Source organism: Equus przewalskii, chromosome 9 (genome assembly GCF_037783145.1).
Source record: "Equus przewalskii isolate Varuska chromosome 9, EquPr2, whole genome shotgun sequence".
In the NCBI taxonomy this organism is placed as follows: domain Eukaryota; kingdom Metazoa; phylum Chordata; class Mammalia; order Perissodactyla; family Equidae; genus Equus; species Equus przewalskii.
The window spans coordinates 36,834,872-36,850,559 of NC_091839.1; the positions used below are offsets into that span (position 1 = coordinate 36,834,872).

At 36.3% G+C, this 15,688-nt stretch overlaps 1 protein-coding gene across 2 annotated transcripts in view; it reads right to left on the reverse strand.

Annotated features, from left to right (window-relative positions):
- Positions 1 to 15,688, reverse strand: part of ME1 (malic enzyme 1) — a 252,153-nt gene that overhangs the window by 211,706 nt on the left and 24,759 nt on the right. Inside the window, exons 2-3 of one of the 2 annotated variants that reach the window (XM_070559076.1) lie at positions 7,594 to 7,639; positions 1,739 to 1,837 (exon numbers count right to left, since the gene is read on the reverse strand). In XM_070559076.1, coding sequence (XP_070415177.1) covers positions 1,739 to 1,771 — 33 coding nt within the window. In that variant the 5' untranslated portion in view covers positions 1,772 to 1,837; positions 7,594 to 7,639. The remainder of the gene's footprint in view (positions 1 to 1,738; positions 1,838 to 7,593; positions 7,640 to 15,688) is intronic. The other variant, XM_070559077.1, reaches the window with a different exon arrangement.

The window sequence follows — 15,688 nt, forward strand, 5'->3', positions numbered from 1 at the left end:
TCTCAAAGGCTGGAATCAAAGTATTGGCCAGACTGAGGTCATGACCGAAGGCTCTGGGAAAAAATTCTCTTCAAAGTTCACTCAGGTTGTTGGGAAAATTCAATTTCTTGCACTGAAGGACAAAGGTCACTCTCAGCTCCTAGAGGCCACCTGCCACATGACCTCCTCTATCTTGAAAGACAGCAACCAAGATTTTTCTCCCTTGTTAAATCTCCCTTATATTTAAAATCTCTGACTTCTTCTATCTCTTACTTCCAAGAACCAGATTTGAAGGACTCATCTGATTAGGTCAGGCCCACCCAGACAATCTTTTTATTTTAGGGTCAACTTTGGGACCTTAAGATACATCTGCAGAATTCCTTCACAGCAACACTTAGATTAGTTTTTGATTGAATAACTAGAAGAAATTGTGTATACACCAGGAGTGAGGAAGTTAGGGAGACAAATTCCACCTACCATAGACTAGAACTAGGGGGAATACAGAATAGAAGGTCAACAACTGCGGAATTGTTAAGTAGTGACCATAAACGTCCTCGATGTTTAATGTTAAAGGTTGGCTAGTATGTCCAGCTCAGGAAGTTCTGCATGCTAAAAATTAAGCAAAGAGAAAAAAGGTCACGGAAATCTCTATAACCTTGGCAGACTAAAACACAATAAGTAATAGTCTAGGTCCTAATAAAGATAGCCATGGGTACATCAATGGAAAACCATTTTGCTATTTGAACTAGCTTTCTAATTAATGGCATTGTAAATGATAGGTAGATATAAATAGAATATAAATAGAAGGTTAAATATAAACATAACTAAATATAAATACTAAAAAAGCATTTTTAAAAACCAATAAAATTGAAAAGAGTGGAGATCATTTAAATTTGAGAGAACTGTATTTTACTTCCTATATACACAGACCATGTTTCATTCTACATAACCATGTGGACATGCGTATGTCTACCCACCAGCTGGTCCTATTTTTAACACATAGTAAAGGGAATAATAAAAGTTAATTGTTTAATCAGTAACAGTGACGCTTGGCATCTAAAATTCTTCTTGGTATGGTCCATCTTATCTTTCCTGAATTATCTATTTTCACTTTGCTACTTGTACCTCATATACCAACAAAACAGAATTTTTTCTTTTCCCCTAAACCCATCACTGCACCTTTGGCCAAGTGTGTACCTCTAATAATACCCTCTAGTTCATTAGTAGTTATCAAATTTCTACCCCTCCTTTAGGGCCCAACTCAAATGTCCACTTCCTTCATGAAACATTCTTTGACCAATCCCAGCCTCCATTGGAAATAATCTTTCCCACCTGAACTCCCTTAGCACTTTGCTCAAACTTAAGGGCCTCGTCACTTTCTACCTTATCCTACTATTGTGTTCCTATTGTAGCTCCCCCATTTGACTGTATCTTCCTTGAGTAGTAACTCGGCATTTTTAATTTTGGGTTACCCATGGTGCCTGGCAGAATACCCAGCACTACAAGCACTTAAAAATTGTGAATTAATCTGTTGAATGACTGTGTCTTTTTGACTTTATCACCGTGCCAAAATCAAGGTAAAAGAAGTTAATATCATTACTACTAATAGAGAAGACCTCAGCCACATTAAAGAGACCTTAGTTACAATTATGTTTCACAGAATTATTTCTCAAAATTCCCCAAGGTTCAGTTTCACCATTTCACCAGGCAAACCCTTGGTAAAACATAGTCTCCACACATGCACAGACTTGCACCATACCTGTATGCTGCAAGGCTGGATCACGTCAGTCATCAATGGAAGTGAGTTCCTCTAGGCAGTATGCCCCAAATCTCTCTTAAGACTTCTCTCCTCCTGAAGCTGTCCAAACAAAGTTCAACTACATTACCAAGGGAGAGAAAAGTATTTCCTTAAGAAATCAGTCAAAAAGAAAAAAGTTGACATGAAACTGAGATAGCACACGTTTCTCCTATGTTAGAAGTGGCTGACGTGATATCTTACGACGGCTTTCATGAATCTTGTTGTAAGATTTTTTTGGAAATATATACTGAATTAAATCAGGATATCATTCATATCTGCAACTTGAGAGATTTTATGAATGTACAACTTTTTTCTTCAAACACTTGAGTTAAATTCTGGCTTACAAATTAAAACAGTTTGACAGAACTATTTATTCTGATAGAGCAGTATGTTGTCATTTAACCAATTACTTCACTGTACTCAGAAATTAATGAAGAGATACAATTAAAGTATGAAGTATGTTCTAAAATTTCATCACTTATTTATTTAGGAATTAAAAGCAACATTCACATGGCACACTATACAAGCAGACACATGTGCATGCATACATGTTTATACACACATGTACACATACAACACATTTACATATGCACAACGCACACCCACTCACATGCACACACGTTTCTATACACATGCACGACCCACATATACCTTGTAATAGGAGACTAAGGATTTTCACATAGAAAAAAATAACAACCACAACGTGAAAGTATAAACGTAGGAACTGTGACTATGTGAATTTCAGTGCACAAGGCTTTTGAGTTAGTAATTTATTCCCTACATCATCAAAACTATAAAAGAATAGACAAAATGTGGGGCAATTTTTGATTAACCCAAGAGAAGGCAGTAAAGGAGTAAAGACACAAAGAACACATGGGACAGATAGTAAACAAATACTGAGATGGTAGACTTAAAACTATATCAGTAATTACATTAAATATGAAAGGACTAAACTTTCCAACTAAAAGGCAGATATTATTAGACCGCATAAAAAACAGACACAACAATATTCTTTTTGTGTGTGTGTGAGGAAGATTGGCCCCGAGCTAACATCTGTGACAGTCTTCCTTTATTTTGTACATGGGATGCCACCACAACATGGCTTGACAAGGAGTGTGTAGGTATGCACTCAGGATTTGAACTCATGAACCCTGGCCACCAAAGCAGAGTACACAAACTTAACCATTATGCCACTTAGCTGGCCCTCCAACAACATTCTTATAAGACACAAACTTTAAATATTAAGACACAGAATAGTTGAAAGTAAAGTGATAGAAACATAAATACTACATGCCATATGAACACTAACCATAAGACAGCTTAAAAATTAATGTTATATTTATAAAATTTGTAGCTATGGTTATAACATCAGAAAAAATAGATTTTAAGGCAAAAAGTATTACCAGATATAAAGAAGGGCATTTAATAATGATAAAAGGGTCAATTCAATAGGAAGATATAATAATCCTTAAAGTGTATGTGCCTCATAGCATACCTTCAAAAGAAGAAGTAAAAATTGATATAATTAAAAGGATAAATAGATACATTCACAATTAGAATTAGAGATTTAAAAACCTTTCTTTCTGTAATTGATAGAACAGGCAGAAACAAATCAGTAACAATTTATAAGGTATGAACAATCTGACCTAATTGGACATTTATAAAGCATTGATAGAATATTACAGCCAACAACTATGAAAAGATAAAAGAACATATACTATTTAAGAGCACATAGATCATTCACAAAATTGACCACATTTTGGATTATAAAGCAAGTCTCAATAAATTTCAAAGGACCAAAGTCACACATAATATGTTTTGTGACCACAGTGGAATTAAATTAGAAATCAGCATCAAAAAGATAATTAGAAAGCTCCCAAATGTTTGGAAATTAAGCAACACATTTCTAAATTATCTGTTGGTCAAAGAAGAAATCACAAGGAAAATTAGGAACTAGTTTGAATGAATAATGATAATACAAATTAGCAAAAATTGTGAGATACAACTAAAGAAATGCTTAGCAGGAAATTTGTATCTAAATGCATGTTGGAAAAGCAGAAGGTTTTAAAATCAACGACCTAATCTTCCATTTTAAGATGCTAGAGAAGACAAGCAAATTAACAAAAAGTGTGCAAGATCTATACACTGAAAATTATCAAACATTGCTCAGAAAAACTAAAGAAGACCTAAATAAATGGACAGATATACCATTACCTTGAAATTGTTAAGATAGCTATTCTCCCTAATTTGAGCTATATATTTAACACAATCCCAATCAAAATCTCAGAAGACTTAATTTTGGGTGTAGAAATGGATTATCTGAATCTATAATTTATTTGGAAATATAAAGGGCCTAAACTAGCCAAAACAATCTTGAAAAAAAAGGAGGACCACGTTAGAAGATCTACACTAACATATTTTAAACTTACTCTAAAGCTTTGGTAATTAAGATAATATGGTATTGGTGTAAAGATAGACAAAAAGATCAATAGAACTGAAGAGAGGGAGTCCAGAAATAAACCCAAGTACATATGTCACTTGATTTAAAACAAAGACACTCATGCATTTCAAAGAGAAAGGATGGTCTTATTAATAAGTGATGCTAGAGCAACCCGATATTCATATGGAAAAGAAATAAAATTTGACCCTTATCTCACACCATAGACAAAAATCAATTCTTGGTAGATCAAATGTCAACTTGAAAGCTAAAACTACCTTGAGATAGGCAAAGATTTTTTAAACAGGACACAAACATCACTAACTACAAAATTTTTTATTGATAAATTGGTCTTCACGAAAATTTTTAAATATGCTCATTAAAAGATACTATTTAGGAGTGAAAAGGTGCTCTAGAGCCTGGAAGAACATATTGCAATATGTATATCTGACAAAGGACTTGTATCCAGAATATATGTAAGACTCTTACAATTCAATAATTAGGCAAACAGCCCAATTTGTAAAAAGGCAAAAGATTCAAGGAGATAATTCACAAAAGAAGATATCTAAATAGCTAACAAGCATAAGAAAAATATTCGACAATATTATTTTAACAGGGAAATGCAAATTAAAAACACAATGAGATACTTCTATACATCCACTATAGCTCTACAATTAAAAAGACTGACAGTTTTAGTGTTGGCAAGATGTGGAGTAATTGTGACTCTCATATAGTGCTCTTTTGCTGTTTCTATTCACAAACAAGTACCTTTCCTATGACACAGCTATGTCTGCAAAAAGACATATGCCAGACTGTTCATAGCATATTCACTTATAATAGCCAAAATTTAGGAGCCATCCAAATATTCATCATAAGAAGAATGAATAAATATATGAATGGTATATCCGTAGAATGGAATGCTACACAACAATAAAAAAGAATGTACAGATACATACTACAACATGGATGAAACTAAAAAACATATTGAGAGCAAAAGAAGACAAGCACAAGGAGTACGTACTGTATGATTCCATTTATTTGAAGTTCTAGGAGGGGCAAAGCTATTTCACAGTCATAGAAGCTAGCACAGTGGTTACCGTAGAGGGTAGTTTTATTTTCTGGGAAGATACCACGGGAAATATTTTTGTGAGATGGACATGTTCTATATCTTGATTGGTGGTAGTTACATGAGTTTACCAATCTGTGTTTTTAAGATTTGTGTATTTTACTCTATATAAATTACACTTTAATAAGTAACTTTCATATTGAATATATGATATAGTAAAACTAATCTATAAACTACATATATTTGTAAAATTTTGACAAATTGTTACTTAAAATACAGAAAGAGCATGAAAAATAAAGGATCTTCAACTTGTAGTGTAAGAAATGATTAGCTGAATGGCTGAATTCCACTCAAGGTTGTGTGATAAATTAATTGATGGTCAGTATCTACTTTTAAAAGATAGCAATGATTGAGCGACGTCAGCATCATGGCAAGGTTAGCTTTCCCGGTAATTTCTCCCCTCCACCATACAATGAAAAAAGACATTCATACTCCAACAGATGACATCCAAACACAACACAAAAGACATCTGACAGGCCCACACAGCCATACAACGGAGGGTGGAGAGGCTGGAGCCCTCTTTGGAGGAGGTGGAATGGGGTAACAAAACTTCCCTCCCTCCCCAAAAGACTGGGATCCTGGACCACAGGTGGCTCTGACAGGAAAGGAATGGGGCAGTGGAAGTTCATTCAGGAGAACATCAAAGATCCCCAAGGGCCCTTGCAGCCTAGGGGAAAGCCCCTACCGTGGTGAAAGCTAACACAGGGGTGCCTACATCTAGCCAATACCCCAGGAGAGCAGATAGCGAGGGTAGAGCAAGAAAACCCCAAGAGCACACAAAAGAAAGCACCCCTCTCCCCACCTCGTCAGTGCTGGCTCCGGTGCCTGGGATCTTGGCTGAAGGCAGAGGCCTCAGAATAAGCAGCCCTTGACCTCCGCCCAGTGGTGATAGGTGGTAACTGTGAGCAAATAATACCACGATGTGGAAAAAGAGAGCCATGCCTTCTAGCAGTATCAAAAATTATATTAAATCTCCAGACCAGAGAGAAAATGACAAGTACCCAGAAATCAGTCCTGAGGACACAGAAATATATAATCTAAATGACAGAGAATTCAAAATAGCTATCATCAAAAACTCAATGAGTTAAAAGAGAATGTAGAGAAACAATTCAACAAGTTCAGGAGCTACTTCACAAAAGAGATTGAAAGTGTAAAGAAGAATCAATCAGAAATATTGGAGATGAAAGACACAATGGAAGAGATAAAACAAAATATGGATTCCCTGAATGCTCGAGGATAAACATGCTGAAATGCTCCAGATAGAGGAGGAGAGAGAACTAAGACTAAAGAGAAATGAAGAAAGTCTCCAAGAAATATCTGACTCAATTAGGAAATGCAACATAAGAACTATAGGTTTTCAAGAGAGAGAAGAGAAAGAGAAGGGAGCAGAAAGCTTGTTCAAGGAAATAATAGCAGAAAACTTCCCAAACCTAGGGAAGGAGATGGAAATCCAGGTGGAAGAGACTATCAGATCTCCTAAATAAGTCAATGTAAAAAGACCTACCGCAAGGCATATAGTAGTGAAACTGGCGAAAGGAAATGACAAAGAAAAAATACTAAAGGCAGCAAGACAGAAGAAATAACCTACAAAGGAACCCCTATCAGGCTTTCAGCAGACTTCTCTGCAGAAACCTTACAGGGTAGGAGAGAGTAGAATGACATATTCAAACCTTTGAAGGACAAAAACTTTCAGCCAAGAATGCTCCATCCAATGAAAATATACTTTACATATGATGGACAAAAAAAACTTTCCCAAATAAACAAAAGCTAAGGGAGTTCATAGCCATGAGACCCACCCCCTGACAAGAAATCCTCAAGAAGGCCCTCATACCTGGAAAAAAAAAAAGGAGAAAGGGGTTACAAAGCCCAGAGTAAGGAGATAAACAGGTAGACAAAATCGGAAAGTTGTAGCTATATATCAGAACAGGTTAGCAAATACTCAAGAATAGCATTAAAGGAGCCAGCTCCGTGGCCGAGTGGTTAAGTTCTCGCAGTCCACTGTGGTGGCCCAGGGTTCGGATCCTGGGCGCGGACACGGCACCACTCATCAGGCCACGTTGAGGTGGCGTCCCACATCCCACAACTAGAAGGACGTGCAACTAAGATATACAACTGTGTACAGGGGGAGTTTGGGGAGATAAAGCAGGAAAAAAAAGAAAAAAATATTGGCAACAGTTGTTAGCCCAGGTGCCAATCTTTTAAAAAAAGAAAAAAAAACCCATGCTCAGGTGAACCATGGAATAATGTACATACCTGTCTGTAATTTAGGAGAGAGAGTTGAAGGAATGGTATTCACCTGCTTTAAAAAAAAAAAAAGAATAGCATTAAAGATAAAGGAAAGGAAAACACCAAAAACAAAGATAATCTTATTTTAATCACAAACTCACAACACAAGATGGAATAAGATGTGAGAAAAACAACTTAGGAGGGGAAGATGAAAGGGACTGAATTGGTTTAGTCTGAGGAAATAAGAGGCCATCAAAAAATAGACTGTCTTATCTACTAGATTTTGAATGCAAACCTCATGGTAATCCCCAAACAAAAAAGCAGAACAGAGACACAAGTAATAAAAGAGAAAACAAAGAAACACAACATAGAAAACTACATACCTCACTTGGTACACCAAAATACACTGGACAAGAAACAAAGGAAATGCAGGAGAACTGCAAAATGAGTGATAAAATGGCAGCATCAAGTCCTCATATATCAATAATCACCCTAAACTTAAATGGCTTGAATTCTCCAAGAAAAACACACAGAGTGATGAGATGGATTAAAGAACAAGACCCAACATTATGCTGCCTCCAGGAAACACATCTCAGTTCCAGCGACAAACACAGGCTCAGAGTGAAGGGATGGAAATGATACTTGAAGCTAATGGCAAACAAAAGAAAGCAGGTGTTGTAATACTTATATCAGACAAAGTAGACTTCAAGATAAGACAGGTGAAGAGAGACGAAGAGGGGCAGTATATAATGATCAAAGGGACACTGCACCAAGAAGACATGACACTTATAAATATCTATGCCCCCAAGACAGGAGCACCAAAGTACATAAAACAACTATTAACAAACCTAAAAGAAGATATTAATAATAACACAATAATAGTGGGGGACCTCAACACTCCACTCACACCAATAGATAGACCATCTAGACAGAAAATCAACAAGGAAACAGCAGAATTAAATGAAAAGCTAGACCAGTTGGACTTAATAGACATATATAGAACACTCTATCCTAAAATAGCAGAATACACATTCTTCTCAAGTGCACATGGAACGTTCTCAAGGATAGATCACATGTTGGGAAACAAGGCAAGCCTCAATAAATTTAAGAAGATTGAAATAATAACATGCATCTTTTCCAATCACAATGCTATGAAGCTATAAATTAATTAAAAGAAAAAAGCTGAGAAAGGGACAAAGATGTGGAGACTAAACAACGTGCTATTGAACCACCAATGGGTCATCAAAGAAATTAAAGGAGAAATAAAAAAATATCTGGAGACAAATGAAAATGAAAACATACCATACCAACTCATATGGGATGCAGCAAAAGGCATATTAACAGGGAAATTCACTGCAATATGGCCTTACCTCAACAAACAAGAAAAATCCCAAATAAGCAATCTCAAACTACACCTAACTGAATTAGAAAAAGAAGAATAAACAAAGCCCAAAGTCAGCAGAAGGAGAGAAATAATAAAAATCAGAGTAGAAATAAATGCTATTGAAACAAAAAAGGCTGTAGAAAGGATCAATGAAACAAAGAACTGATTCTTCGAGAAGATAAACAAAATTGGCAAACCCCTAGCTCGACTTACAAAGAAAAAAAGAGATAAAGCTCAGACAAATAAAATTAGAAATGAAAGAGGAGAAACAACAACAGATACCACAGAAATACAATGGATTATAGGAGAATACTATGAAAAGCTAGATGCCAACAAAATGGACGATCTAGATGAAATGGATAAATTCTTAGATTCTTACAACCTCCCAAAGCTGAATCAAGAAGAAATAGATAATCTGAGTAGATTAATCACAAGCAAAGAGATTGAAACAGTAATCAAACGCATCCTAAAAAATAAAAGCCCAGGACCAGACAGCTTCCCTGGAGAATTCTACCAAACTTTCAGAGAGGATTTAATACCGATCCTTCTCAAGCTGGTCCAAAAAATTAGGGAAGATAGAATGCTTCCTAATCCATTCTATGAAGCCAACATCACTCTGATATCAAAGCCTGACAAGGACAAAACAAAGAAGGAAAACTGCAGGCCAATATTGCTCATGAACATAGATGCAAAAATCCTCAACAAAATATTGGCTACCCCAAAACAGCAATACATCAAAAAGATTATACATCACGATCAAGTGGGATTTATACAAGGGACACAGGGATGGTTCAACATCCACAAATCAATCAATGTGATACATCACATTAAGAAAATGAGGAATAGGGACTGGTGGTGCAGTGGTTAAGTTCCCACGTTCCGCTTCTCAGTGGCCCAGGGTTCAACGGTTCAGATCCCGGGTGCAGACATGGCACTGCTTGGCAAAAGCCATGCTGTGGTAGGCATCCCACGTATAAAATAGAGGAAGATGGGCATGGATGTTAGCTCAGGGCCAGTCTTCCTCAGCAAAAAGAGGAGGATTGGCAGTAGTTAGCTCAGGGCTAATCTTTCTCAAAAAAAGAAAACAAGGAATAAAAACCACAGGATCATTTCAATAGATGCAGAGAAAGAATTTGACAAGATCCAACAGCCATTTATGATAAAAAATCTTAACAAAATGGGGATAGAAGGAAATTACCTCAACATAATAAAGGCCATATATGACAAACCCACAGCCAACATCATACTCAATGGGGAAAAACTGAACGCCATCTCTCTGAGAACAGGATCAAGACAAGGATGCCCACTATCACCATTCTTATTCAACATAGTACTGGTGGTTTGGGCCAGAGCAATTAGGCAAGAGAAAGGAAAAAAAAGAATCCAAAACAGGGAGTGAAGAAGTGAAACTCTCGCTGTTTGCAGACAACATGATCTTATATATAGAAAACCCTAAAGAATCCATCAGAAAACTATTAGAAATAATTACAACCACAGTAAAGTCACAGGGTACAAAATCAACTTACAAAAATCAGTTGCATTTCTATACTCTAACAGCAAACTTACAGAAAGAGAACTCAAGAATACAGTTCCATTTACAATGGCAACAAAAAGAATAAAGTATCTAGGAATAAATTTAACCAAAGAAGTGAAGGACTTATACAATGAAAACTATAAGACATTATTGAAAGAAACTGATAATGACATAAAGAGATGGAAAGAGATTCCATGCACGTGGATTGGAAGAATAAACATAGTTAAAATGTCCATACTACCCAAAGCAATCTACAGATTCAATACAATCCCGATCAGATTCCCAATGACATTCTTCGTGGAAATAGAACAAAAAATCCTAAAATTCATATGGGGCAACCAAAGACCCAGAATTGCTAAAGGAATACTGAGAAAAAAGAACGAAGCTGGAGGTATCACAATCCCTGACTTCAAAATGTACTACAAAGCCATAGTAATCAAAACAGCATGGTACTAGTAAAAAACAGGTGCACAGATCAGTGGAAAAGAGCTGAAAGCCCAGAAAACCGCACATCTGTGGACAGCTAGTCTTTGATAAAGGTGCCAAGAATCTATAATGGAGAAAAGATAGTCTCTTCAATAAATGGTGTTGGAAAAACTGGAGAGCCACATGCAAAAGAACGAAAGTAGACCATTATCTTACACCATGCACAAAAATCAACTCCAAATGGATCAAAGACTTGAAGATAAGTTCTGAAACCATAAAACTCCTGGAAGATAATATAGGTAGTATGCTCCTTGACATCGAACATTTTGAATACCATGTCTTCTCAGACAAGGGAAACAAAAGAAAAAATAAACAAATGGGACTTCATCAGACTAAAGAGCTTCTGCAAGGCAAAGGAAACCATGAACAAAACAAAAAGACAACCCATCAACCAGGAGAAAATATTTGCAAATCATATATCTGACAAGGGGTTAATCTCCAAAATATTTAAAGAACTAAAACAACTCAACAACAGCAACAACAAAAAACAACTTGATCAAAAAATGGGCAGAGTATATGAACAGACATTTTTCCAAAGAAGATAGACAGATGGCCAGTAAACACATGAAAAGATGTTCAACATCACTAGTCATCAGGTAAATCAAAATCAAAACTACACTAAGATACCACCTTACACCTGTTAAAATGGTTGTAATCACTAAGACTAAAAATAACAGGTGTTAGAGAGGATGTGGAGAAAAAGGAACACTCATACACTGCTGGTGGGAATGCAAACTGGTACAGCCCCTATTGAAAACAGTATGGAGATTCCTCAAAAAACTAAAAATAGAACTACCGTATGACTCAGCTATCCCACTACTGGGTATCTACCCAAACAACTTGAAATCAACAATCGAAAGTAACATACACACTCCTATGTTCATTGCAGCACTATTCACAATAGCCAGGATATGGAAACAATCCAAGTGCTCGTTGACTGATGATTAGATAAAGAAGACTGATACACACACATACACACACATACATATATATGTATATGTATATGTATATATATATATACACACACACACACAATGGAATACTACTCAGCCATAAAAAAGACAAAATCACCATGTATGTGGTGACAGACAAGAAATAATGTACAACTGAAATTTCACAATGTAGTAAACTCTTATGAACTCAATTAAAAAATGTAAAAAAATGAGACAGCAACGATTTCTACATGGAAATGTATGTAAAATGTGAAAAGGAGAGATTGACAAAGACATTATCAGGATCAACAGAATATAAACATTTCCAAGAACCAGAAAAGGAAAAAGAAATTAACGAGGGAGAGTTCTGCTGAAGTCATAGGCATGCTAGGCTCAATGTAACCACTAAAAAATCAAAATAGAAAAATAACCCTTATCTCACAAAGCTTCTGAGGATGTAAAGGGTGCATAGAAAACGTTATCATTCAATGAGAAGACAGGAAGAGGACAAAGGAAGTAGGTAGAGAGGACATTAAACAGGAAACCCAAACTAAGACGGTAGAAATAAAAATTCTAATGACAGAAAAATCCTAATGCATTTAAACAGACTATATTCACCTATTAAAAGAGAGAGATTATCACATCAATTTTAAAAAATAAGTCTTGGTATATGCTACATACAGAAAATTACTAGAAAATGGCTCAGAAAGTTTGAAAATAAAGTTATGGAAATAGATGTACCCTGCAAGTACTAACCAAAGAAAGCTGCTATAATAGCAGTAAAATAATAAGATAAAATTTAGAATTAAGTGCATTAACAAGAATAAAGAGAAGCAATAAAAGGAAATTAAAGGAGTCAAGAAGATAGAACAAGTATAAACTTCTATGTATATTACAATAGATAGCAAAAACTAACAGAATTAGGGGCTTAATTAGGGGTTGAGTTTGTGCACTGTTTCAGTGACCTGGGGTTTGCAGGTTCAGATCCCAGGGGTAGGTAGACCTACACACTGCTCATCAAGCCATGCTGCGGCAGCATCCCACACACAAACAGAGGAAGATGGGCACAGATCTTGGCTCAGGGCCAATCTTCCTCTTTGCTGAGGAAGATTGGCAATAGATGTTAGCTCAGGGCTAATTTTCCTCACCAAAAAAAACCCCAACCCAATTATAAGGCTAAAATGGCAAAATACATTAAAAATGGGAGATTTTAACTCACTTCAAGAACATTCAGTCAAAATGATTAACAAGAATAATCTAATCATAACTTGATAATTCAATCAGTTTCAAAGAACTGCCATTAGACTAGTGACTAGCCATCCTGGTTTGCCCAGGACTAAGTGTTTTCTTGGGATGAGGGTTATTCAGGGCTAAAACTGGGAGAGTCCTGGGCAAACCAGGATGGCAAACTACCCTAATTCTGGCCACAGCACAATTAAAATAGAAACCCGTTAATACTTCAGTATGTATCTATAAAAGATAAGAACTATTGTCTTTATACAAAGTCACTATACTGTTACCACGTCCAAAGTTAACAATAATCCCTTATTATCCACAGGATAATATCCACGTATAGGCTCAACATCCAGGAACTGTTCAAATTTCTGATTGTATCATAAATGTCATATTTTTTACAATTTGTTTGAATCAGAATCCAAATGAAGTATGAATATTGAAATTGGTAAATATGTCTTTTAAGGTGCCATTTAATCAATAGGTTCTCCTTCATATTTTATTTTTTCCTTGCAATCCATTGTAATAAAATGTGTTGTTTGTCCTATAGAATTTTCTACAGTTAGGATTTTGCCAGTTGCTTATCTGTGGATAATTCCTCCAGCTCCTGTAAACTGACAGCTGGAATTAGAGTTTAATCACATTCAGGTTTGATGTTTTTAGCATGACTAGCTGATTTATGGCAGTATCAATTGAGTTTTTAATTTCAGTTATCTTTAATCTCATTTCAAAAAATTCTATTTTGTTCTTTTTCAAATCTGCTTGGTCTTTAAAGAACTAATCTCTCTTTTTTTTTAATTTTAATTTTTTTCCAATTTACATCATATTTCGAATTCTGGATACATTACATCATGTTCACCACCCGAACACTAATTATAGTGCATCCCCTCACATGTGACCCTATCACCCCCTTTGCCCTCCCCCCTCCCCCTTTCCCCAATGGTAACCACCAGTCCAATCTCCAATGCTATGTGTTTTTTCTTTTTTTGTCGTTTTTATCTTCTACTTATGAGAACATATGGTATTTGAACTTTCTCTCTCTGACTTATTTCACTCAGCATAATACCCTCAAGGTCCATCCATGTTGTCACAAATGGCCGGATTTCGTCATTTCTTATGGCTGAGTAGTAGTCCATCGTGTATAAATACCACATCTTCTTTATCCATTCGTCCCTTAATGGGCACCTAGGTTGCTTCCATGTCTTGGCTATTGTGTATAATAGCCACAATGAACATAGGGGTGCAAGTATCTTTATGCCTTTGTGTTTTCAAGTTCTTTGGACAAATACCCAGCAGTGGAATAGCTGGATCATATGGTAGATCTATCCTTAATTTTCTGAAGATACTCCAAACTGCTTTCCATAGTGGCTGCACCAGTTTGCACTGCCACCAGCAGTGAACAAGTGTTCCCTTCTCTCCACACCCTCTCCAACATTTGCTGTTTCCTGTCTTAGAACTAATCTCTTTATCCTTACACGTATTTTCAATATGCTCTCATTTCTTTAAACACATTAAATGAAGTTATTTAAAATTTTATGTCTAATGATTCCAGTGTCTACAGTCTCTGTGGGTCTGTTTCTCCTGGATCTTACTCATGTGTCTCGTTTCCTTTTGAGCTCATACTCCTCAGAAATGTGTCTGAAGGAATTATTTGAGGTCTGTCTTGAAAGAAGTTCAGTACACATACAGTAATGAACCTCAGAACTCCAACCTCTTGAGCCACAAGACACGGATCCAGAGGAGTGGCCCCAGGAGCAGAATACAACAGATGACGTGACAGAGGTCACTACCGCACCATAATTACAAGCTGATCACTGTGTCATGTGACTCCCAGGAGAGGCAATAGCCCCGGAGACCTCTAACATCAGCTTCTTCTCTCTGCCTGGGTGATGTGTCATCATCATTTATCTTTCCCATTCATTTCTCCCTAAACCCTAAGGTGCTGTTAGAATCTCCTAGAGGATGAACAAGCATGAGCCAGGGCTTGATTAGCAAAGAGAGAGAGCAAGGTGTGCAAAAGTAGCCTTAAAAAGGATTATCAGATTTGCTTCAAAATAATACTTGGATGGAGAGAAAATGGGCAGGAATATAGATAGAAAAAGACAATTGTTGAAGCTGAGTGATAGTGACATAGACATTCATTATGTTCTTCTATTTTTGTATATGTTTGGAGAATTTTGAAATTCTCCAAAATAAAAAGTTTTTTAAAAAAACCAAAACATTGATAGATGGGTTTAACAATAGACTGGAAAATACACTGGAGAAAATTTATACAGAATGCAACAGAGGGAACAACAAAAGGAAGTTGAGAGACCAGAGCCGGCATTGAAAGCTGGAGCATAGGAGCAGGGCTAAAAATGCAGGGAGAAGAGTCAGGTGCGGGAGGGGGCGGTAAAATGTGAGCGGTTCTGGGAATTTACTTAGAAGGGAGATACTGTGTGTTTTTGTTTTTCGCTTGTGCAGATACTCAATATGGACAAATTCAGAATTGTTCCTTAATGTCTCTGAAGAAAAGAATATATATGACTTTGGGCATCTATGGTTCCCTAGCAG